Raw genomic sequence first — 23412 nt, forward strand, 5'->3', positions numbered from 1 at the left:
GTCCACTGGTCCGTTCCAAATCTCGCAGGACAAAGTAGTTTCTATACTGGACAGGAGTTTGTAAATGATAACATGTCTCGTTGGGAGATTTTTGTATTTTTGCCAAGTTGAAGCATATAGAATTGTATTTGGTATAAATTTTTCATGCTTTGGTTAATTTCTACCGAATGCAGTTGAGTTGTATGCTTATACGTTGTTTTATTTTTTGTATTTTCATCATTGATTGGGTAGGATAGTGAATTCATGATAATGACGTTAATGTATATAGCATTTTGGATATGCATTTCTCTTTAGATTTGAATTTTTATGTCTTTGGGTATGTCTAGTATTACATATACATATACATTGAAAGAGTTGTAGACATATGATAAACAAAAGACAATCTATTTATAAACAAAGGACAGCTTTATTTATAAACAAACTACAATCTTTATTAACAACATTCGCTCAAATCAATCTATTATAAACAAAGGAAAAATTCTTCATCATGGTGCAGGGGTGGAGGTTGACTAGAGGATGAGGAGGCTGTGGAGAAGTTTTTCATCATTTTGAAAATCTCGTCATGCGGTCTCCAATGATGTCAACTGTTTCTTCAATTCTTGGTGCAAACGGGTTGAAATCACTTTGCAGTTCTTGCATTTGCCTCTCAGTTCGTGAAAAACGCTCTTCTTGAAACTTTTTCATCCGCTCAATCTGCTTTCTATTTCCTATAAAGTATGAGAACCCATGTCTTCTACATTCTCAGATGGTCCAGGTTCAGTACCTTTCTTCTTCTTTTGCACACAGAAACTTGTCCTTCAGTAACCCCTTCTTGAATACTGACACCTTCTTGAACCGTTGCATCTCCCTCGATTTCATCCCTAATAAGATACCATTGTCCTGCCACATTCTTTTTAATCAAACCCATTCCATTCAATGTCACATCCCCCAACACATTAGTTGTAGAAACGTAATCTTATTTTTTGCATCATCAGGGGTGATCTCATATTCAACTTCTCACATATAACGTAACCAGCACCCCAATATATTTGTCCTTTCTCTGCAGGGATCTCTCCCACTTCTTAATCAATAACTTTGCTGAATTAACTTGCCTCCCTGCCACTGCGCTTCCATGAACAATAATCCTTAACCGTCACATTTCCATTTGTCTCTTTCCTACCATTAAATGTGAAAGTCAAGTATCTGTGAAATACTCTCATACCAGGATTCTGTAATTTTGTAGATTTACACCTATGTGGATGGTAAGTCCCTATTCCGGAAACACAATCCAAGCTTGTTTGAAATCCCAGTTTCTAGGTACGTTTTCCAAACCTTCAATCAAATCCTATCCAGGTTGCTAAATCTGGTGTCACTACAAAGTTCTGATTCTTTAATTTAAAGAACATTGTATACGCCTGAAACTCTCAGTGTCTGTCTCTAAACTTCCAAACTACCAAAAAACTCAATACAAATCCTATATCCATCATATCTCATACTGACTAAACGGTCCCATTTCAAATTATAATCCAACCATTGATTCATCACCTAACCTAAACTTGTTAGAAGTCCTAAATCCAAACTTCTTCCAAGGTAAATATCTCTTTTCGACACGTCCTCGTATTGTTTTTATGTCGCCAGTCTCGAAATTGAAGTCAGATAGGATGTGCCTTCCTGAGGAACGGTTGTATTTTTTGCCCTCACCATTTTCTGCTTTCTCTAAAACCTGTATACATTAAAAAACTCATCATAATCTGCCGAAGACACTAGCTCAAATAGTACCTTAAGAGATGTCAAACACACAGCTCAAATATTGAAGCTAACATGCAGTTTCAACTAGTCATCATTTTTCAACTAGTCATCGTTTTCGTAGATCAAGATTTGCAACATTTATTATTTTCTAAGTTGTCTACAACATTTATTATTTTAATGTCCTTAACATGTTAAGCTGAACTGGACTGGAGCCTCTGGTTTGCTATCTGTTGTAACAAAAATTAAACTAATCGTTTCTGTCCTACTCACCCACCTCTAAATTTTGCTGCAAAAAGGTTCCAAACAAGCGGCATTATCATTGCCACATCCCAATGAGTGAGTGGATACTTTTAACAAAGATTCACTGACAAAACTATAAGCTTTTATCCGAACCTAAAAATGTTCAAGTCATGGAGGAACGACAGAACAATCAAAGTTGTTTTCAATTGCATTTTCAAGCAACTCAGGTATGACTATAACTCATAAGCAAAAAGTAAACCATCATGTTCTTGTTGCTGAATTTGTAATGGGTTTCCTCTAATGTTTATGCTTAGAAATTGTTAGAAGTCCAAATTTAAATGGGATCAAGTTCAGTTCAGCTTAACATGTTAGGGCTTTGGAAGACTAACAGTCCATGAACATTTATGAACATTTATGACTCGGTTTGTCTTATTTTGTTCAAAAGTTGATTCATTCTAATTGATTTAATTGTCAATAGGCAATGAATGGTCAGTACCTTTGTAACCGGCAAATTACTGTCATTGCTTATAAGAAGACACTAAAGGAGAGCGCCATGGTACCCTAGCTGTGAGCTTCTTGCTCATTTGGCTGCCACTTTATGTGTTTTTTTTCTCTTGTTATGCACTTACCAGTTGCTTACTCAGGATAGGATGAGAATTTGGAGGGGTCCTGAAATTCTGAGGTGGAATTGTGTGGAGGGCCCAGGGACTTACATGATCACCTGTTTTTTAGATACCCTTTTTCTAATGTCTTATGGCTTCTGCTGAAACCAAGGGACATTTTCTTATTCGAACTATGGACTGGGATTAATTGTTTCTAATCAATTGTTATCCTTTTGGACAAATTAAGCAAACCAGAACTCACATATATATATACATTATCTGTAAAACTTAAAACAAATTAAATCATCAGCTTGTTTCCATATCGTTTAATCCATACTCAATTAATCCATCAGCTTCACATGACAAATTAAACCATTCTCACCCATGTACATTATCTTACTGATTATCAAGCAAACATTCTCTGTTTCCATATCGTTTCCATATCGTGTATATCGTGTATTGTTATCCTTGTTTTCGGGGAATCAAATGTGTCTAAATTGTGCCTAAAATCAATTTATACATAGCCTAAAACCAATTTTTCATTCACGGTAGTTTACACAAACCATTTTTTTGAAATAAACTCCATTTATCATTCACGGCAGAACACTTCTATTCATAATCACACAAACCAGTCCCACCAAATTGACTGGATTTTATCTCATCAACTCAACTCCATTCAACACATTCATCCAACCAAAAACAAAAATTTCAAAAAAAAAAACTTCAAAAAGGAAACTGTTTAATTACCGCGAAGACGAAGAAGAAGCGCAGAGAGTCCAGAAGAAAAACACCGCGAAGACGCAGATGGAAGACGAAGAAGATGGTAATGGCTGCCTGTGAAAATAAAAAAAATTTGAAACTTCCCCCAAATGTTTTAACCTAAAACGCGAAATTTTTTTTTTTTTTAATTTTTAATAACATTATGGACGGCCATCCATAAGGGTTGGACGACCGTCCTTTACAAAAGGGACGGGCGTCCATTATTCGTGGACGCCCGTCCAAAATTAACGGACGGCCGTCTATAGTGGATGGACGGCCGTCCCTAAGCTTTTACAAATTTTTTTATTTTATTTTAATAGGGACGGGCGTCCATTACTTACGGACACCCGTCCCTGGCATATGGACGCCTGTCCATATTTGATGGACGGGCGTCCATGTGAGTGAACGGCCGTCCAAATTTGATGGACTGTCGTTCACTAGAAAAAAATTATAAAGAAATGGGAGAACGCGTTCCACGTCGGCCGGTACAAAAATTCGGTGTAAAAATTTCGGTGTCCGTAGTGTTATTGGAGATTGGAAATAATACCAATGGCAAAAGTACTCTATTGGGCCGATACTAATATTAAGAGACGAAAATTAGGGTTGGTTCTTTACACCTAGTTTTGGTGAAACATCTATATTTCAATTCATCCCCTTTTTTTTTTCCAGGGATTTCATAATTAGACATTGAACCCATTTCATAATTGGGTTAGAAGACTTTTGACTTAATTTTTGAATACTCCTCGTGAATGAATCTTTCATTTTTAATAATTAAAAAGTGACAAATGTTAAGTTAAAAATAATTAATTTAATACCCACTCAACATATTTTATCTTATCATTGTTGGATCTACACAAATGAACGGTTTACTAAGAATGTCAGCAAAATAGTTAAAAAATCATGTCCCGGTATCCAACCCTATAAATTTATTAATTCCAAAAACAGCTATGATATATGTATAGTGTAATTTATATATATCAAATTCAATTTATTTATTATATTCCTTTTTACAAATTATTTATAAAAATGTAATTACTCAATTCAAATAAAAGCTCTGAATATTTAAAATTTGTAAATTGTTATTACACAAGAAGAGTATTTTAAAACAAAAATGCTACGAACACCTAATATTGGTATCAAAATTTTGCACCGATCTATTTGGCATCAAACTCGAACATGGTCACGTAGGACACAACACAGGTATTTTGTGAATGAACGGTCGTCCAACAACTGTGGACGCCCGTCCATATCTTATGGACAACCATTCATCATAAATGAACGAGAGTCCAGGAAATATCAATGGACTCCGGTCTTATGGACGGGAGTCCTTTTACCATGGACAACCGTTCATCATAAATGGACGACTGTCCATCTCAAATATTTTTTTTTTTTAAATTTAAAATTTCTTTTTCATTTATAAAAAACTATCACTTGTCTAAGTCAAAATTTTTAGATGAAATATTTATTTTTAAAGCACAAAACTTTTAGATGAAATCAAGGAAAAAAAAATTGATTTTCAAAGTAAAAAGCATGGACGCTAGTCCATCTAATGATCGACCATCCTCATTAGATGGACTGGCATCCATACTTAAATAATTTTTTTTAAAATTTACAATTTTTTTTTCATTTATAAAGAAAAATGCAAAGCAAGAGAGATAGATAAAAAGTATTCACAATGTAGAATTTTTTAAAGAAATTTTTTTATTAAACTAAAATTTGGGTATGGATTAACCATCCATCTTACGCGGACTGTTGTCCATTGTATATAGACGCACATTTATAATAAGTGGACACTCGTTCATATTATATGAATAGAATTTCATTAATATTATAGTGGATGATCCCATTAATATTGTAGTGGATAATCGTTCATTAACGATTGTCCATAAGGTACAGAGATCCGCTTGCGTAAGATAGATGACCGTTCATTCACATAATCAATATTTTTTGTTTAATATAGGGGCATCTTAGTGGATGGTACATCGTTCTGTAAAAAAAATTACAGTACACAAATTCGGTTTGTAGTATTATTCATTTTAAAGCCTCTTGTCTGAGTGGGAAACCACAAGACGGCTTTTCAAAAATGCCAGGTTGGCGGTCAGAGTAAACCCACAGTGGCTTCAGAGTTTCATACGCAACTCCAGACCCCAAAAGCCGAATCTTTTCTGATGCCATGCATTGCACCGCCATTGCACATCGTACATACTCACTCAAACACTCTACATCTACCGTTAATTGTTATCTTACTTACAATTAATTCCATATCCAGAAACCAGAATTTGTGGCCCCTACTTATATAATCAACCGAACTGCCGCCTTACACAAATCAGATTGATTCTCTGGCCCCTACACCACCTAACTTGACAGAGATTCCCAGAATCACAAATAAAATAATATTAATGTAAATTAATTTTGATAAGATATAGTCCACTTGATAATTTTCAATCCTAGCCAAACACGTTGTACAACTTTGAATCAATGGGTCAACCATAAAAAAAAAGAATTAAAACCGATAATTCTATATTCATTTGTTTTTGTAAGGAGAGATTTAATGCAATTTACAAGTTCTCTCTAAATTTTCCTATTACTAAAAATTAAAAATAATAATAAATTAAAAAAGGAAAAAAAAAAAAAAAAAGTCACTTAGACGCCAATCCCAAGTTTTTTACTAGCAATATCGCACCTAAATTCAGTGAAGCCCACCCTAGATTTAGCCAAATCAAACTCCATCCAAACGTTTTGTTGATGATGATGGCCAATCACAAAGGCCTCTATACCCAACAGATCAGAATTACCAAATGTGAAGCAATACACCGAATCCTTTCCACCCTTCACCATACCGGGTACCCGATACAATAATCTTGGACCCGAAACACTTATTTGCGCCCCTGTAAACAATAAACTCACCACAGGCAACTCGGGCAAGTTTCGCCGAGTCGACTCGACTAGATAACACAAATCCATTGCACCTTGAAATACGAAATTCGGGTCATCCAAGACTCTCAATATCCCTTTTGTTTGTTGCAAAAACTCATTTCTTAGAGCACTGTAAACCGGACCCATTAAAAAAGTGAACTGTGTACCCGAGTCAACCATTGTTTGACCCGCCCCGGTATGGTCCGGTACAAAATAAGATTTTGGTAAATTCAACAACTTACTCCCAACTTTTATGCCCTCAAGTTGAACACTATATGCCACCCGATCAAAATACGGTAACGGTTTGGACATTTTAACCATAGGAGTATAATTTAACGGTTTAAGCCACGACAATTTCACGTCCCCGAAAATTAAAACACCAGACGAGTCAAAACCCGATATACAATACGAGAATTTGGGAAACCCCATTTGAGTAACGAAAGATAACGACCCAAGGTTCATGCCCATTAACCCGGTTGTTCTTGAATCTTCATCAGAACTAGTACTAATACCCGAGTCCATGCACCCGAATATGAACCCGCGTTGTGTTAACGAGCCCATTGACATGGTTTCAGTGGCAAGTTTACCTTCAATAGAAGTCAAGTCTGCGTATGAGACGCTGACGTGGCAGAGCTTCTTGCTATCACATGAAGCGGGTATCGGCAGGTCCCGGGTTCGGGTCGTGCAAACAGAAGAAGAGCAAGGAATGGTTGAATATGAAGAGGAAGCAAGAGGGTTGAAAAAGGAGTTAAAGTTTTGTGATTTATTACAGTGGAGCCATGAAAGTTCGCTGCCAGTGTCGAGAACCATGGTGACATTTTGCGGCGGCGAGCCAACTCGAAGAGAGACGGTTAAGCTGACGTTGTGGTGAAACGGGAGCTTGCTTGTGGTGGCTGTTGGCGAAGAAACGCGACGAACGGTGTCAGTTTTGAGGGGCAGTAAGAGTGTTTGTTTCGAGGGAAAACAGAGTTTTGAATGGAAAATAAGGAGGAAAATTGTGAGACGAAGAATAGAAAAAAGGAAAGAAGCCATTAGAGAGTTGGTGGGGTTATCTGTCTGCGTTTGGAATGGTTTGGTTGAGTGAGTGGTGTCGTATGGTGGGATGGAGCTTCGCCTGTGTTTAAATACAAGGATGTGAAACGAAGTCAGACATGCATTCAAACTCAAAGTGTACGTCCGGTTTTTATTGTTCCACTCTTTTATATTTTTTTAATCAGGAAACGTTTTTAAGATATTACCAAAAAATATTTACTTTAATTATACCAAATATTCTATAATAAAACTATAATCTAATCTTTATTATTATTGTGATATTACCAAAAATAAATTACTTTAATTAGGAAATATTTTTAAAATATTACCCAAAAAAATTATGCTTGTTTCATGGTTAGGCTAAGTAATATTGAGTTGGAAGCAAAAGCAATTAAAGATGTGACCAATAATGTGGTCATCCCTTACTTCTTATATTTAACTTTATTCATTTGTTTTTTTTTTTTTTTAATGAAATATTATATTTTTTCCTATTTTAGGCCATTCTACAAGGAATATTAATAAATAAATATTTACTTAGAAGGTATTCCAATGAATAATGAATAATCAACAATCAAAGGTTCGAGACTTCTTGCCTTCAAAGATTTAAGTCGAGGGTTGTAACGTAGATGCTGACTTGTTGTTATAGTCTTTCTCGAGGATTAGTACGGACACGATGAATAATAAGTTAGTTTAATTTATATTGGGTTTAGAGTTATAGTGTTTCGTGTATGACTTGGACATATGCTTGTATTATTTTTTAGTTTAATGCGCTTTGCGCAGTCTTATTTACAACCATTACTTCTTTTAAGGCCCTTTGGTTTCCTACTGCGTATAATTTATTTTTAATGTATTTAAAAAAAAAAATTTACACAATAAATTAAATATTATTATCATTTGTTTGTAATTTAGGATTAATGCCGACAAAAACCCTTTTAAAAGAAACAATATCTAGAAGGTACAACTGGGGACAAAACAAAACCCTAATTTACTTAACAAAATAACCTAATGAGAAAATCTTAATTAAATCTTGACTAATCAAACATCAATTAATTATTTTATTAATTCAACTTATTGAACATTATTAAATAAAGGTTTGAAACTTTCGGCAAACCTGGATAATTGAGAATTTGGCCTCTCCTGTGTGGGGAACCAAAGCTTTACCAACTCTACTGTGCTACTCCAATCAATTAATATTAATTTTGTTTTCTATAAATTTCCACCTAAAAAAGCTCTTTTTAATACGATGAATTTTATGTTTTACAGATCATTTTATGGATATACATGTTGATGTTACATATTATAAATGAGATTAATAATTAAAACCTTATTATATGATTGTCAAATTCAAATCATATAATCTAAAATAGTAATTAATTAATGCCATTAACTGTTGAAGAAAAATTTCCAACTCAGAATGAAAGCTGACGAAGAAAAATGCAGAAACAGCTAAAACAAAAATATGTCTGGAACAATAAAACCAAACAACAAAACACCAAATTCCCTTCACGAGGTTTGAGATTTCTCCAACTTATAACAAAAAAGTTTTCTGGACATGCATGTAGTTGTTTAAGAAATAATACAAAGTAAACGCACCAAATAAGAACAATATCATAATATTGCAGGGTATAACGTCATTCCAACAGTATTTTAGGGTTAAAGCTGTGTAGTTGTGGGGGAGTTTGTGAAGGGTGAAGATCAATCTCAATCTACTATTTAATGAGAACATTGTCTGGTTGTGTAATGATTAAACACGTTTTCTTCATAAAATGACAGAGCATTAGACGGCATGTTGAAGATTGAAAATTACAGATTCTAAACTCTGGACCATCTGTTGAAACGATAATGTTGAATTAATGGAGTTTGCTCAATTTTCTAGTCCACCCAATTGTCTTTTTTTTCTAAACACCAACTGGATTTGAGTAAGACACGTTAATTCAGAGAGACAAAACCTACACCAGGAAAATTTAAAAGGTGAACAACATTTTAATAGAATACATTATTCATTTTTCTCATGAATTCAAAAAGCTTTTTAATTTCTTCATTTCTGATCTCTTTATGCCGACCTTCATGATTATGATTGATGTTCTTTTAGGGTTTTCAAATTCATAACCTATAATTTCATTATTAAATTTAAAATTAAACTATATATATATAGTTTATGTCACTAAAGGAGTAGGGTTTAAAATAAATAAAGCATGAAAAAACAAAATAAATTAGTTGATGTTTCATAATCAAAAGAGAAGGTAAGATTCAAGCAGAGAGTGATTTTGAATTTGATTCTTAGCCATCCTCACACGTTTTCATTCAATACCCAAGACCCCACTTACATTCAATTCTTATTAATTTTTCTAAAATAATTTCAAAGTTGTGGAGAAGAAAAAAACACCATTCAATTATTGCTCTTATAATAAGATGGACTTCACGGTTGACCTTTCAGGAATATCATATTTCATTCTTTCTTTTAACCTTTTCACTCCTATCGTCAATCTTTCATTTTCAAATAATGTATTAAAAACGTTAAATTTTTAACGTTTAACATATTATTACCACAATTATGCATATGGGTATTGTAGATTTTTTGCCAAATATTATATAAGAGCATCTCCAATGATACTCTTTATTTTGAAGAGCATATTTCATATAAATAAAAAGCATCTTCATTAATTTTTAAATATAAAGAACATAATTTTTATTAAAATCCAATAGACTCTTTAAATTTAATGAAAATACTCTTTATTTTTAAGAAATAGACTTAATGGGAGAGAGAACTAATAAATAAAATACATAAAAACTTGTAGTTTATTAATTAAAATTAGAATAGAAAGTGAAATTTGATTCTCTAAATGTGGAGAGTCAAACTCACTCTCTAATTTATATTTTAAAGATAAAGAATCTGTTGGACTCTTGTTTTAATGGATAAACTCTTTATAGCATCTTTAATGATGCTATTTATTTTAAAGAGTATCTTTCATATAAATAAAGAGCATCTTCATTGGTTTTTAAATATAAATAACAAGATGTTTATTCAAATCTAATAAACTCTTTAAATTTTAGGAGAAAAAATATGTTTTTTTAATAAAGAAACTTAATAAAAAAGATAAATCATTTATAAAATACATAGAAACTTATAATTTATTATTTAAAATTATGATAGAGAGTAAAATTTGACTCTATAAATGTAGAGAATCAACCTCACTCTTTAATTTATATTTAAATAATAAAGAGTCTGTTGTACTATTGTTTTTATGGATAATAATAAGTCATGTTTTCATATGTGAAAACTATTAAATGAAGATCGAAAACCATTTTGTATCGAATACATTGGTCACAATTTCAAATTTCAATCAATGCTTTAGTTTGACCCCACAACAATACAAGTTTTAATAATTTGACAGAAACCAACGAACCAAATGGGGTGCCACCTCCTTGAAATCGAGGGCCCTATGTTTTTGTTTCAAATATGAATGAAGCCCAGTTATAGAATTGCCCAACCCTCTGATGGGCCTTTCTGAAAACTGCAAAATTAAATAACAATTAATGTTTTAATAATAAATAATAATGATCAGAACAAGTGGAGGGTTGAAAGAGATATATGGGTCCCAATCCTTTGAATTTTTGCAATCTGAACTACTTTCCCCACAATCTATTAATTTGCTGGCAGCACAACAAAGCTACTATCCACATCACACTAACAACATCAAACTCAGAACATCGCTTAATATCAAACATATTCTCGTCCCTGTAAAATGAAACAAACTATGGAAATCTCATCTGGGATAAAGATTTTATTCTCTTCATTCAGTTTACCTTCCAAACGTGAGTGAAGAATGGAATCGAATCCCCTTTGAGATATTTTTGGGTTGAGTAAAAGTTTAAAAGGAAATTGAGATGCTTATACATGTGCAATTATATCATCATCTGCACCAAACCCCTGTCATCAATTTTGAAGAAAAATCCTGAAAATAACGTGTGTCAGGGAAGACCATATGATTGGTCAGACTTCTGGCCACAATTATATAGACCTTTCAACTCAGAAGAAGGTGGAAAAGGTCATGAAGTTGAACAGAGACTATCAGAATTCCAAATTGGCAACTTTTATCAATCACTAAACTTGTCTGCATATGAGTTTATGATGCAACTATACAGGTCAATCCCAACTGTAAAGCTTTCAATATCTTACATAATAACCCCACTAATCTGATTCCCAACCTAATTGCTGATCACCAATCACATCATTAAATAATAAATTGATTTCTTGAATTTATTGACTAGAATAAGATCTCTGATTCCATTCTAACACATTGTCTTCATTAATATAATATACTTTCCTCACTAATCACAACTTCACCAATCAATTTAATATGCCACAACCACAAAATCAAGATTAGATTCTGGAACCATGAATTTTAAAAACATTAAAATCATGATCCTCAACATCAGTGAAGGAAGGAGTTTCTCAAATTTCCATGATAAGAATATGACACATTTCTAACATTAAAAACAGACAAAATATCATCATCTACAGTAGTTCAACGGGCAATTTCTCCGCTTTCAACGTCAAATGGAGAAGTTATTCATATATATATATATATATATATAAAACTTTCCATCGAGTCAAAATCTTGAATTGGTTCAAAACAAAGCTTTAACGACAGTGATCAAAAAGGGATTTCAGATGTTTGAGATTAAACTTGAATCAAAGAATTCCAGAAACAACGCTTTCATACGCTGGATAAGACTCTTATAGATTTCTTGGAAAAAGAATAACATGATAAACAAACTATCACTGGCTACAAATTACAAATAATTATAAAAAGAACAGTTGTAATAAACGGCAGGCCCTTTAATTCGATCCATGAAACTTGCAAATTGATTTTGGTACATGAAGTCATGTACCTTCTTTCTCCCCAAATGCCAAACTATTGATTACTCAGCTTCTCCATTAAAGCATAATTGTGATCGTCCCTGCTGTAGCTGCTTCATCTTCTTCCAAGATAACAGCTTTAGTTATTGTAAACTGAACCCTCCGCAATTCTTGCAATCTTTCAATTCTTGAACGGACTGTGAATTAGGAAGAAACCCTTTTCAATCTTATCTCAGTCTCTCCCAATATATACAATGAAGAAATAATTTCTCTTCATTTATCACCAACTTCTTCCACTACTATTGTTAACTTCAACATCCCAAGCCCTTCTCCTCCGGGTGGATATATTAAACAAAGAAACCATTCCACTCCTCCTCCTTACCCTCGAATCTGAATTCGACCTGCCTGACCCGCCAAAACACCGAAACAAATTGCTAAAAGCCCTTTGAATCAACCCACCTCTGTCTCTCTCTCCTCTACTCCCTCTTGAACCAAACGAAACCCTCCTTGGCACACCTCCGCTATTGTTAAACCCACCATCCATCTCTGTGTAAACAACCGGAAGCTCTCTTTCACCACCTCTTCTTCCTCCCGAAAACCGCCCCACAGCAAACCCTCCGCCCGGTAACCTCCATATCGTTAATCCTACCGTCTCCTCCTCATTATTCGAGCCCAAAACTTGTCCTTCCCCATTCGCTCCATTTTCGGTTTCTTCACTTATGTCTTGATTATTATCAGCAGGCAATTCATGCCTGCAAACCGGACAAGAATTACGAAGCGACAACCACGGGAGTATACAATCCGAATGATAAATATGTTTACACGGCATTTCTCTCGCTTCAGATCCTAATTCAAACGCTTCTTTACAAACAGCACAGTGTGATTCCATTTCTACAAAACTCACATCGATATAAACGAACGGCAAAGATTCAATCGCGGCTTTTGAAGCCGGTGGATGCTCAAAACCGCCGATTCCATTCATATCAATCTGTGATAACTGCTCAATCAACCGTTCAAATCCAGATCCTAACAAAAACTCCGACATACTTCGTGGTAAGGGTCTCAAACCGGCGCCTTCACCGTCATCGTAATACAATTCATAACCGTTACCGTTATTTTCAACATCTGCTCCGGGAACCGGCCTGTCCGGTCCACGGAGGACGATAACTGGATTGAAAGGAGACCGATCGCCGCCGGTTCTTCGGCTTCTACGAAGAAGCGGACCGGGTGAGGCATTCTGATCACGATTAGAGCGGTTACTGTGGTTGTGATTATTATTACTACCGATCATGTACATCGCCGCGGTTGCCGGAAACCTCCTCCTGCTGCGGTTTTGTATGTCGTTGGTTTGGATGCCGCGCGGCGGATTCTCGATCTCCTCCACGAATCCGCTGTCGCAGTCCGGACATGTAATCGCCTCCTGATTCAGAACCCTAACGAACCGGCTGCATCTGTAACACCAATAAGACGTTGACGAAACTATAGAAGACATAGAGACAGATCTTAAAAAAAAAAAAATTATATATTAGAGGAATTTGCACAACATATGGATTTAATTTGGGTAGCAAGAAAAGTTGAAAAATTTTCTTGGAAAGATGGAGATTTCCAGGAAAATTTTACAAATTTCAGGGAGAGAGAGAGGGGGGTTGGGGCCGTTTCGCAGATGAAAATATGGAGGAAATGAAACATATAAGGGATCGCGTGAAAAGAAATTACTGGAAAACCGCGTTGTATTGTTGTATTCGCGTGTCGTTGACGCAGTAAATTTTTAGCATGTGGCGGGTTATTACTGGGTGATTATAAAATGACGTTGTGTAAACAAACGCGCCGTAAGTTTCAGGATGTTTCCGTTTTGAGTCAAGGCGCGTGGACTGAGGATAAACCAAACAAGTTTAAAATAGAAATGGAATGATTCGTTGTAATTGTGTGTTGTGGAAAATTCTGCAACTGATGAGGTGGCAAGATTCTATACATAAATGGTCACGTCATGATTGTTTCGAAAGTTTAGTGCAATCAAAACCTATAAATTAATCATCCCTTAATCCACGGGATCTTGTCCATACTATTACATTTTGTACGGATTATTCATTTGTCATTTTTTATTAATTACACTTTAAGCTAGATTTTTACTGTGATTTTAATTATCCACATGGTGTGTTAAGTCGAGTATGGTAAATTGAAAATTTAATTTTTTTGAATCTATACTGGGTATTATATCTTATCGTCGAATACATCTTTTCAAAAAAATAATAAATTTTTTTTCAAAATTAATTAACGAATTTTGTGATTTTCTTGGTTTTAAATTATAGTTTTACATCATCAAAGTTAATTACAAAATAAAAAATTTATATTATTTTTTCTCAATCATTCGTATCATTTCCAAGATTGATGTCAGTATCTATATCTCCATTTGTGTTATTATTTTCATACAAAATAGCTAACCCATCTTCCTCTTTACTTTTTCTATGCAAAATTGGTAAATTTGGATGGGTTTTAATGAACCGGATTAGGTGACCCAAAAAAATTTTTAGGTCTTCAATCTAAATTAATAAAGTTGTATCAATATTTTTAAGAATATAAACCGATACATATTGTATCGTAAGATATATATATTTATATGTCGAAAAGTTTAAAATACTCTTTAATATATATAATTGACTACCTATATCAAATTGTATTATAAGATACATAATAAATCATACGACACTAATAACCATGATCCACACAATAAAGGTAACGTGGGTGTCCACATGCAAGTAAAACCCTAAAACTTACAAAAATAGGATGCCACGGTTTGGTCTTGGACGCGCCCACAACATGGTTATAAAAGGAAGATGGAGCGTCATTTGTTTTTGTTTGCACGCGCCTTGTTGATATTCTGACAAGAGCGATACGTGGCACGCGTTACAAGACCTAGGCGCGCCTTCAAATAGGTGGACCATGTTTGTCTGACACGTCATCATCTACCGACTTCGCATGCTTGACTGTCCTTTTATGCAACGATGCGTTTGGTTGTCTTCGAATCGTAAAACCTCATTATTTTTTAATGGAAACTTCCGTTAAAGTGAGATAAAAGTATTTTTGTATTATTCAGTAATTAATAATAATAATTTTTTAAATTTTTATTTGTTGACAATTATTATATCTAAATCAAAATGAAATTGTTTGGACGAGTTTCAAAACTTTGACTAGTGGATCCAACTGATGCATGTAACTTGTAGTTTAATTTTAATTATTGGACTGAATTTTTTTATAAGAGGTAACAGTGAAATGGACCGACCATTTTTATGTTATTAAAATCAATTATTTAATAAAAACAAAAGCTCACATGATGGGTAGTTGGAGACTTGGAGTCATCACATACGCGAGCTGGGCAGATTAATTATTGATGCAAGTAATCTCATTTTAAAACCTTATTTAATCAAATGATTAAATAAGGTTATACAATTAGTAAATTAATTAATCGTTTAATAATACACTTAGGTATTTTCAACAAGAAAATATTAGCAATTTACACGGCTAAAAAGGTTCGAGAAAGTGAGGTAAAGCTTCCCACCTTGGAATTGGAATATCTTTTCTTTTCTTTTCTTTTCCCGGAAACTTTTTTCATTTTCTGACTCACGTGAAGGTCACTACCATGAAGACATACAGAAACTTCCTCTAAATTAGTTGATTTGATCCTTTCTCTATTTGCAGCCCTTTAGGCCTTTAGGGTCTTTTCTTTTCTCCATTTATTTATTTTTATTCTTCATTAATTAATTAGCTTATCTGGTTTCTTCCTTTACGACCTTGACCATGATAATTAATTATGCTTATTTCTTATTAATTAATTCTTTTTAAAAAAGTTTCATGGGATTCTTTTTCTTCACTCACATTTTGGCATCTTATAAAAAGAATTAAAGCTGTAAATGCCTCCCCGTCAATTTCCACAAACTAAGTAAAGGTTACGTTTTGTCTATCTTACCTCAGACATTAATATAAAGTATTAATTTAATTATTATTCAACTCAGATATTCCAATTACTTGGCCATTAATTATTAAACAACATAATCTTGTTGCGTTTTCTTATTCGATTACTTGTAAATGGAGAGGTCAATTTTAGGTTAGCTAGCTGGGAAAATTTTTATTAGCCTTGAAGTATAAAATTTCCCAATTGCTAATGCCGTTGGCTTCTTTTACCAGGAAATTAAATTGTCAAATCTGCTTCACCAAACAACAAAATGGTAAATTAATTAAAGAACAAATTTCCAATCTGCCCACCAAACTGATAAGTGATAAATTAATTAAATTATTTAGTTTGGGTCCCAGGAATTCCCAGGTAAGCAGGCATAATCAAGTAGCAACTCAACATTCCACATGATGACATGTCACCATACATGTCATGTGCCATATTATTTCATGTTATCATTCAACGATATGCCTTAAGCGATCGATTGGCAAATACGACGCCGTTATGATCTATTCCGACATGTTCCTAATTCTTATAATGGAGGATGTTAATTAAAAGTTTATTTATAATAATTTCTCGCAGTCTCTTGATTCAATTCACATACAAAGACACTTGAAAAACATTAAGGCTTAATTAATTAATCCATACTTTTAGATTATGCATAAATAATGACATGTATTAGAAATTAATTTAATCACCAGTGGGGTATACAAAACAAATGCATACAAAATCCAGGGTACTGATGCTGCTGGTAATTGCCGGCAGTGCACTGCAGACGAGAAAATGCTATTCCTGCAACATAACTGGAATCTTGTTGGCCAATTATTTGAATCCAATGAATCTATATATATCGACAATATTTTTCCCTGTAGCTCTAAATAAAATAATAATAATTGCATTACCCCAAAATTATAAATCGAATAAGCTTCAAATTATTTGGATGTTGATGTATTTAATGTTTATAATAACTGACATTAACGATATATTAACTGATTAATATCAGTTATCCTCGTACTTTTATTCAACAATTGTAGAAATAATAATTCAAAAACAAATAAAAGAAAGAATATTACAATACAAATCGATCCCGTCTTTATACAGAATTAAAACAAATCCACAAAATCAACACAAAAAAAAAACAATTTTATTTCTTATACTTTTTTCTTAGTGAAAGAACGGCTTAACTGTGCTCACCACCTTCTTCGCCTGATCAACAAACGAAAGATACGACACCGTTCCGTCATTCCCTGCCAGCACCCTGTACTTGTCCTTCCTAGTGAAGTTCGTACACTCAAACCCTAATGTAGCAGCCAGAATTCTTTGCACGTAATTCGCAACGTCATGTGGGCTTTTACCGGACGAGCAGGTCGCCTCCACCGGCAACTGGTTCAAGAATGTGACTTCGTAAACGGGTCTCGGGTTCATGAAGAAGAAAATCGGATCCAAACCTTTCCAGCCTCTTGCTGTTGTTGCATGAAAAAACCCTACCCGATAATTCATGGCTACAGGAACTATACGGTCTGTTAATTCGGCAAAAAGAGCGCTGAATCTTAGTAAAAATGGTTCTCTACAAGTTGTTCCCTCTGGACAAACCACGAGATCACCTTTGGCGAGTTCTCTTTTTATTTTTTCAGAATCAACATGCCGGATTCTGGTTAATCTAACGGTGGGGATTGGTGATAGAATTTCTGATAGTCTAGAAATAGAGTAAGTGACAGCTGGGATTTGGCGTCTTAATACAGTGGATAAGACCACGGGGTCCATTAGGGTTCGGTGGGTACAGACAAAGAGGACCCCGCTGCTGCTACCGGCTACCGGCTGTGGTGGTTTGCCTTTGACGATTATTTTGCCGCCGAATAAACGTGACACGTAAGGGATAGCCCACATGGGCAAAATTAGGCCAACGAATATTCGGATTATCGCCAGTATTATGCCTAGTGGAATCCATAGGATGATTAGGAGAGCAGTCGACGGCGTCGGTCGCTTCACGAGGCGACCGTCGTGGAAGATCACTGGGAGTGGGCGGAGCACCTGGTGGTCATGGTGCCTTAAGTTGGTGATGAATGGTGGCTGCCTATGTTCCTGTCAACAAAAAAGATTATTACTTAATTATGAAATAGATAGTACTTAATTAACGTGTAATAGCTCATTTTTGCCAAAAATGGAAAGTACCAAGATGTTTATTAGTTTCCATAATTGCTACCTGGCATATTGATAAAATTGTAGAACTTGAAGTATTTCTTCCTAGCCCTAAGGTAGGGTTTTCATCAATGAACAATTTAGCAACTCGATTAGAGATAGAATCAAAATCTCCTCTAGTAAAACCTGTGGCAAACCCAAATCGGTTAACCCAAAGTTCACTACCGATTACTTCATCAGCTCGTAAATGCTCTTTCAAAAACCTCTCCACCATAACCCGCGGCGTTTTTGTCACCGCAACTCTTTTATCAAACGAACTAAAAACTTTCCACGCCTCAATATCAATATCATCCATATAAAACTTAGGCAAAACGGCTCTCGCCACTGACTCAATCTCCAACTCATGAACGCCGCAAGTGGAAACAAAGATTATTAGCTTCAGCCCCGCATCGCCCATCCCACACACGTCTAGCAACCGAATCACCGGCCACAAGATCAACAACAATGCGAAACGAATCAAACCGGATGCCTCGAATGCTACTAACATGAAGTACGAAAAGGGGTCGGGGTTTTTCAAAAGAGTCCCTTCAAACTCTGAAACAACGGATGAATTCTCCATTAATTTCCCTTGTTTAATTTTCTTTTTGTTTTCTCTTTGTTTGTGTTATGAAATGAGATGATTTTTGGTTCTACTTGCTTGAGAATGAAATGGTTATAAGAATATAAGGCAATGAGGTTAAGGTTTGGATTGACTGATGTCTCTAATGCAAGAATGAGGCAGTTTATCAGTTTACAACTACCTCTTTATATACTTTTTTTTTTCTTTCGCTATGGCTAAAGTTGATATATCTGCAAAGAAAATAGGATTATACGACACGTTAATCTACGCAAAGATTGATTACTTAACTCCACCAAACTTTGTCTACTCGTACAATAATCCTTAATTCGTATCAGTATTTATTAATTTAGCTCTTTGCCTCTTTCCACGTGTTACTTTTAATTAGGTTACTAACTATTTGATAACTTGAGCCGCCGTATTTCTAATATCCATGCATGCATGATCTTAATTATATATATATATATATATAAACGCTTACAAAGTTTGTGACAATGGCTCCTTCCACGTTGTTGCTGCTGAGGAATTTCTGAATTTCAATGGCGATTTTGGACTGTTTCCAGATTTGAGGCTTGTCTTCTCTTGATCTCAGTCTGTCAACGTGTCAATATGTGAAGAGAGTGGATTATTTTTGCTGTTGGAATTCTCAATTACATGTCCCTTTCTGCTGCTCCTTGGATTAATAGATTCTAAATAAATAATTAACTAATAAACCGAAGTAGATGTTGATGTTAATTACTTGTTTATAAATTAATTTGCCCTAGTAAAGTGCCGGCCGGTTTACAACTATTAAGTCTGCTACTACTAAAGATCGAAAAATTTAACCATTGTAGAACAAATTACAACATTGGAATACTGTAGAAATACGTATTCCTGCTCGGTCGAAATACGTATGAACAGTGTAGTTTCGAATTGAACTGTTCAAAATGTTATGGGGCAATCTAAAATAATTGCAAGTAGTCGGATTAATTGGGTGTGGAAAGAAAGCTTGCAAGAAGAGTTGAAAGTTGGTTAGAAAATTGGGGTTGCTCATCAACCTGTGTGTGGATAATAATCAAATTTCTTTTGATAAAAGTAAACAAAAATACTTCCCTAGAGGTAAGGTTCTTTGTGTTAGGTGAGGTTGGTTTGAATATTAACACATTCTACAATTCATTTTGATTTTGTCCATTTAATTACATAATTCAGTATTAATATTTGCTAATGCATTTTAATTGAGTTGTGTTCTAGTGTCATATAATAATTAAACAAATTAACCGCAATGAGTTGGCGTGATGGTCCAGAACAGTAGCGGATCCATAAATTCTTGTTGGGGTGGGCCAAAATAAAATGTAATAGCATATGATAGTCATGTTCTATGTTTTTAGTTGAAATTAACATAAAAGGAAAAAAAAAGTTACATATAAATATATATTTTTTTTAATTTGAGTGGGCCATGTACTTTGGATCCGCCCCTAGTCTTGAAGGTTTGCTCCCTTTATTGATTTCCTGAATATTGGGTTTGTAAGGTTCTCAATAGACCCTAAAGATTAATTAAGTTGCGTACAAACTGGCCCGGGTTATCAAAAAAATAATTAAACAAATTATTTCGTGAGTCAAGATTGGGCTAGAATTTAGAGAAGCGAACCACTGGAGAGTTTTTCTGGAATATGGGCTTGAGCCCCAGCAGATTTGCTGAAGCAGGCCTTAAAGTTGTCAATTATACAGCCCATGTTTGGATCAAACTGAGTATAATTCTAAAATAAGGATAATTTTGTAACAGGGAAGACCTAATTGATCTTCAATCCCCACTTTTACATTTAATTTTTGTTCTGACATATTTAACCTTGATTTAAATTACCAGAAGTACCATTATAATTTTTAAATACACTCATACTTTATTTTATATTTTTGTTTTGATTTTCGATATTAAATGGGGTTTAAATTTTAAAGGGATTTTTTGTTTTTAATTATAAAAAAAGTTTACTTTAACCATATGGGGTGAAGACTGAAGATCAATTAGATAGGGAGTAAACGATTTTTTCTTACCCAAATGATGACATTTCCCACCCACAAACTTTTAAATTACTACTTTACTACCAAAATTTCTATTTTATTTATAATTCTGGCATTGTTACGACCCTATACCACCACCATTCTCTTCTCTGATCATCACTCACCAAAACCTCTTAAACCTTACTCCTGCCGTCCTCGCCAATTGAGTGATTAGGGTTTGAGTAGCCACTCTTACCAAGTCAAGTTCCAACCAACCCCAATCACCTAAATCCAACCTTGTGCCACTAAAAGACTTATTGACCTCCTCTCTTTAAAAGTCCCAGTAGCCTGGACCAAGTTTGCTCTTTGTTTGTTGCCAAAATATAAATTTGAGTAATAAAGTGGTATTTTAAAAGTTTGTGAGATGAAAAGTGTCATTAAGCTGTTATTTGGATGGGAAAAAGTCGTTAACTCATTAAATATAGATTAAAAATCACTTCCAATTATAATAACGAGAGTAAACAACTTTTTCCCACCTAAATAATGGCTTAATGACATTTACCTACCAATAAACTTTTAACATACTATTTTATTACACAAATTTATATTTTATTTCCAATTCTGACATTGTTGTGACCCCACACCACCACCATTCTCTTCCCCAATCATCACTCACCAAAACTCTTCAAACCCTACTCCAGCCGATCCTGCCAATTGCCAACAATCAAGCAATTAGTATTTGCGCAGTCGCCCATTTCAAATCAAATTTCGATCAATCCAAACCCCTAAAATTCAACCTTTCACTACCAAAAGATTCATCAGCCTCTCCTCTTCAAAACCCCAACGACCTGAACTGGGTTTGTTCTTTGTTCGTCGTTAGAATATAAATTTGGGTAGGTAAAATGGTATTTTAAAAGTCTATAGGTGAAAAAGTATCGTTACGATATTATTTGAGTGGGAAAAAGTCGTTAACTCTAATAACAAATAGAAAATATGTGTTCTTCAATAAACATTGTTTGTACTCACTTTCCTCACTCTTAAAAGAAACACATTCTTCTTGTTTACAACACCAACCGTTTATCATCATCAGATTCTATAGTCTTATTTTGTATTATACATGACTCGTTTTTTCAAACTTAAGAACTCATAAAACAACATTAAATTGTGAAAACTATGGTAAATGAATAAAAAAAAAAGGATTAATGGCGTGGTGGAAACCATCAACTTCACTAGCTTTAAGGGAAATGTGACATTGATACGAGATAAGAGGTGTATATGACGTTAACCCTAGTTCAATATGGATTTTACAATTATAGCCTTATTTAAGTCAATAAAATAAGTGGGGTTTAATTAGAAAAGGAGGACTGTGGAGACCACCCCAATTTTTGGGCCGCAAGTTAATAAGCCCAAATAAAAAAATGAAGCGAGCCAAGAGTAGATAATGAATTTTGAGCTCACCGATGTGGGATTAAAAAAATGAATATCATGTATCGATTTCTGAAACTAAAAACAAAAAAAATAAAGTGGACTGTAATCTCTACAACTTTTTCTTTTTGGACGCCTGCAATCTTCACTCTCTTTTTTTTTTTCTTCTTTTATAAAAAAAAAAACGAAATCTTAATTAAATATTGCATTTTAAAGATTCAAATTGCTTTATACAATGTTCAAATTTTTGTAATTAAAATGGGATTTTGTTGAGAAAAAAATGTTGTTTGAAATTAAGGACAAAAACTCAAGCATCATGTGGAAGTTTGGTCAATTTATTCAGTGGGTAAGTTTGGTTTAAAGTTAGGAGACAAAGGATTTAATTTTGTTCATATTTTTAACTAACCTCGCTGCATCTAATTAATATGTTGACGGTAACATGACCAATCTGCAATAAATTATTGTTTAAAAGTATGAACATGGAGAGGTGAGAATGAGATCATCGCTTGCAGATTTCCACCAAGTTTCAAGACTTCAATCCCATTCTTATTTACATATTTTAATATGTATGAGCACTGAATTCGTGAAATGAAAGATGGAGTATAGAAGCATACCCACAGATTATATGTATATTGAAAAATAAAAGAAAAGAAAAATCAGATTGATGGAGGTTAAATTAGGGTTAGGGCTTAGGGGATTTTGGTGGGGGGTTTAAGTGAGAAGGGACAGAACATGTGAAAGTCATTACCAAGTATTGTAAGAGACTGAACAGGATCACATCGTTATCACATGTCTGCCAAAATCACCCTTATCTTTTGGCATCTAAATATGTTTATTACTTTATAAAATAGCCTGACATTATCTCACCACTTATGCAGCTTTCTGTTTTGTCAAAACTCAAAAGAATGAAAAAATAAAAAAATAAAGCATCTCTTCATTTGGCTCAATTTACTTTTTTGTCATTTAAAGCCTTGATTTTTTACACTCCGTTCTCCTTCCAGTAACTGCTTCCTTGTTACCTTAAGGGTCTGCGATTAAGGTTTTTTTTTTTTTTTTAAAGTAGTTTTTAGTTAGATTGGTTTTAAGGTATTTTAAAACTATTACTTACCAGATTTGTTATGTACTGGTTTTAACTAGCTTAAAAATCCCTTAAAACCAATATAGTATA

The 23412-nt window shown here is 34.2% G+C and overlaps 3 protein-coding genes across 3 annotated transcripts; all 3 read right to left on the bottom strand.

The window, feature by feature from the left end:
* Window positions 1-5829: 5829 nt before the first annotated feature.
* On the bottom strand, window positions 5830-7396 carry LOC116109136 (aspartic proteinase PCS1). The gene has a single exon (XM_031395363.1). The coding sequence runs from the start codon at window positions 7275-7277 to the stop codon at window positions 5973-5975; it is 1305 nt and encodes a 434-aa protein (XP_031251223.1). The 5' UTR covers window positions 7278-7396; the 3' UTR covers window positions 5830-5972.
* A 4536-nt stretch (window positions 7397-11932) lies between these two features.
* LOC116109129 (probable E3 ubiquitin-protein ligase RHC2A) lies at window positions 11933-13814 on the bottom strand. Its single transcript, XM_031395357.1, has one exon. The coding sequence runs from the start codon at window positions 13631-13633 to the stop codon at window positions 12422-12424; it is 1212 nt and encodes a 403-aa protein (XP_031251217.1). The 5' UTR covers window positions 13634-13814; the 3' UTR covers window positions 11933-12421.
* A 3280-nt stretch (window positions 13815-17094) lies between these two features.
* On the bottom strand, window positions 17095-18988 carry LOC116109138 (glycerol-3-phosphate acyltransferase 5-like). The gene is made up of 2 exons (XM_031395366.1): window positions 18294-18988; window positions 17095-18172 (listed from the first exon to the last, which is right to left on the bottom strand). The coding sequence occupies exons 1-2, from the start codon at window positions 18846-18848 to the stop codon at window positions 17255-17257; spliced, it is 1473 nt and encodes a 490-aa protein (XP_031251226.1). The 5' UTR covers window positions 18849-18988; the 3' UTR covers window positions 17095-17254.
* Between the last annotated feature and the right edge of the window lie 4424 nt (window positions 18989-23412).

Source organism: Pistacia vera, unplaced genomic scaffold (genome assembly GCF_008641045.1).
Source record: "Pistacia vera cultivar Batoury unplaced genomic scaffold, PisVer_v2 Contig572, whole genome shotgun sequence".
Taxonomy (NCBI): domain Eukaryota; kingdom Viridiplantae; phylum Streptophyta; class Magnoliopsida; order Sapindales; family Anacardiaceae; genus Pistacia; species Pistacia vera.

Coding starts and splice junctions, on each gene's coding strand:
- LOC116109136 (XM_031395363.1), bottom strand. CDS start 7,277: ATGGCTTCTTTCCTTTTTTCTATTCTTCGTCTCACAATTTTCCTCCTT.
- LOC116109129 (XM_031395357.1), bottom strand. CDS start 13,633: ATGTCTTCTATAGTTTCGTCAACGTCTTATTGGTGTTACAGATGCAGC.
- LOC116109138 (XM_031395366.1), bottom strand. CDS start 18,848: ATGGAGAATTCATCCGTTGTTTCAGAGTTTGAAGGGACTCTTTTGAAA. Junction 18,173..18,293: donor CAATTTTATCAATATGCCAG/GTAGCAATTATG, acceptor TTTTGTTGACAG/GAACATAGGCAGCCACCATT.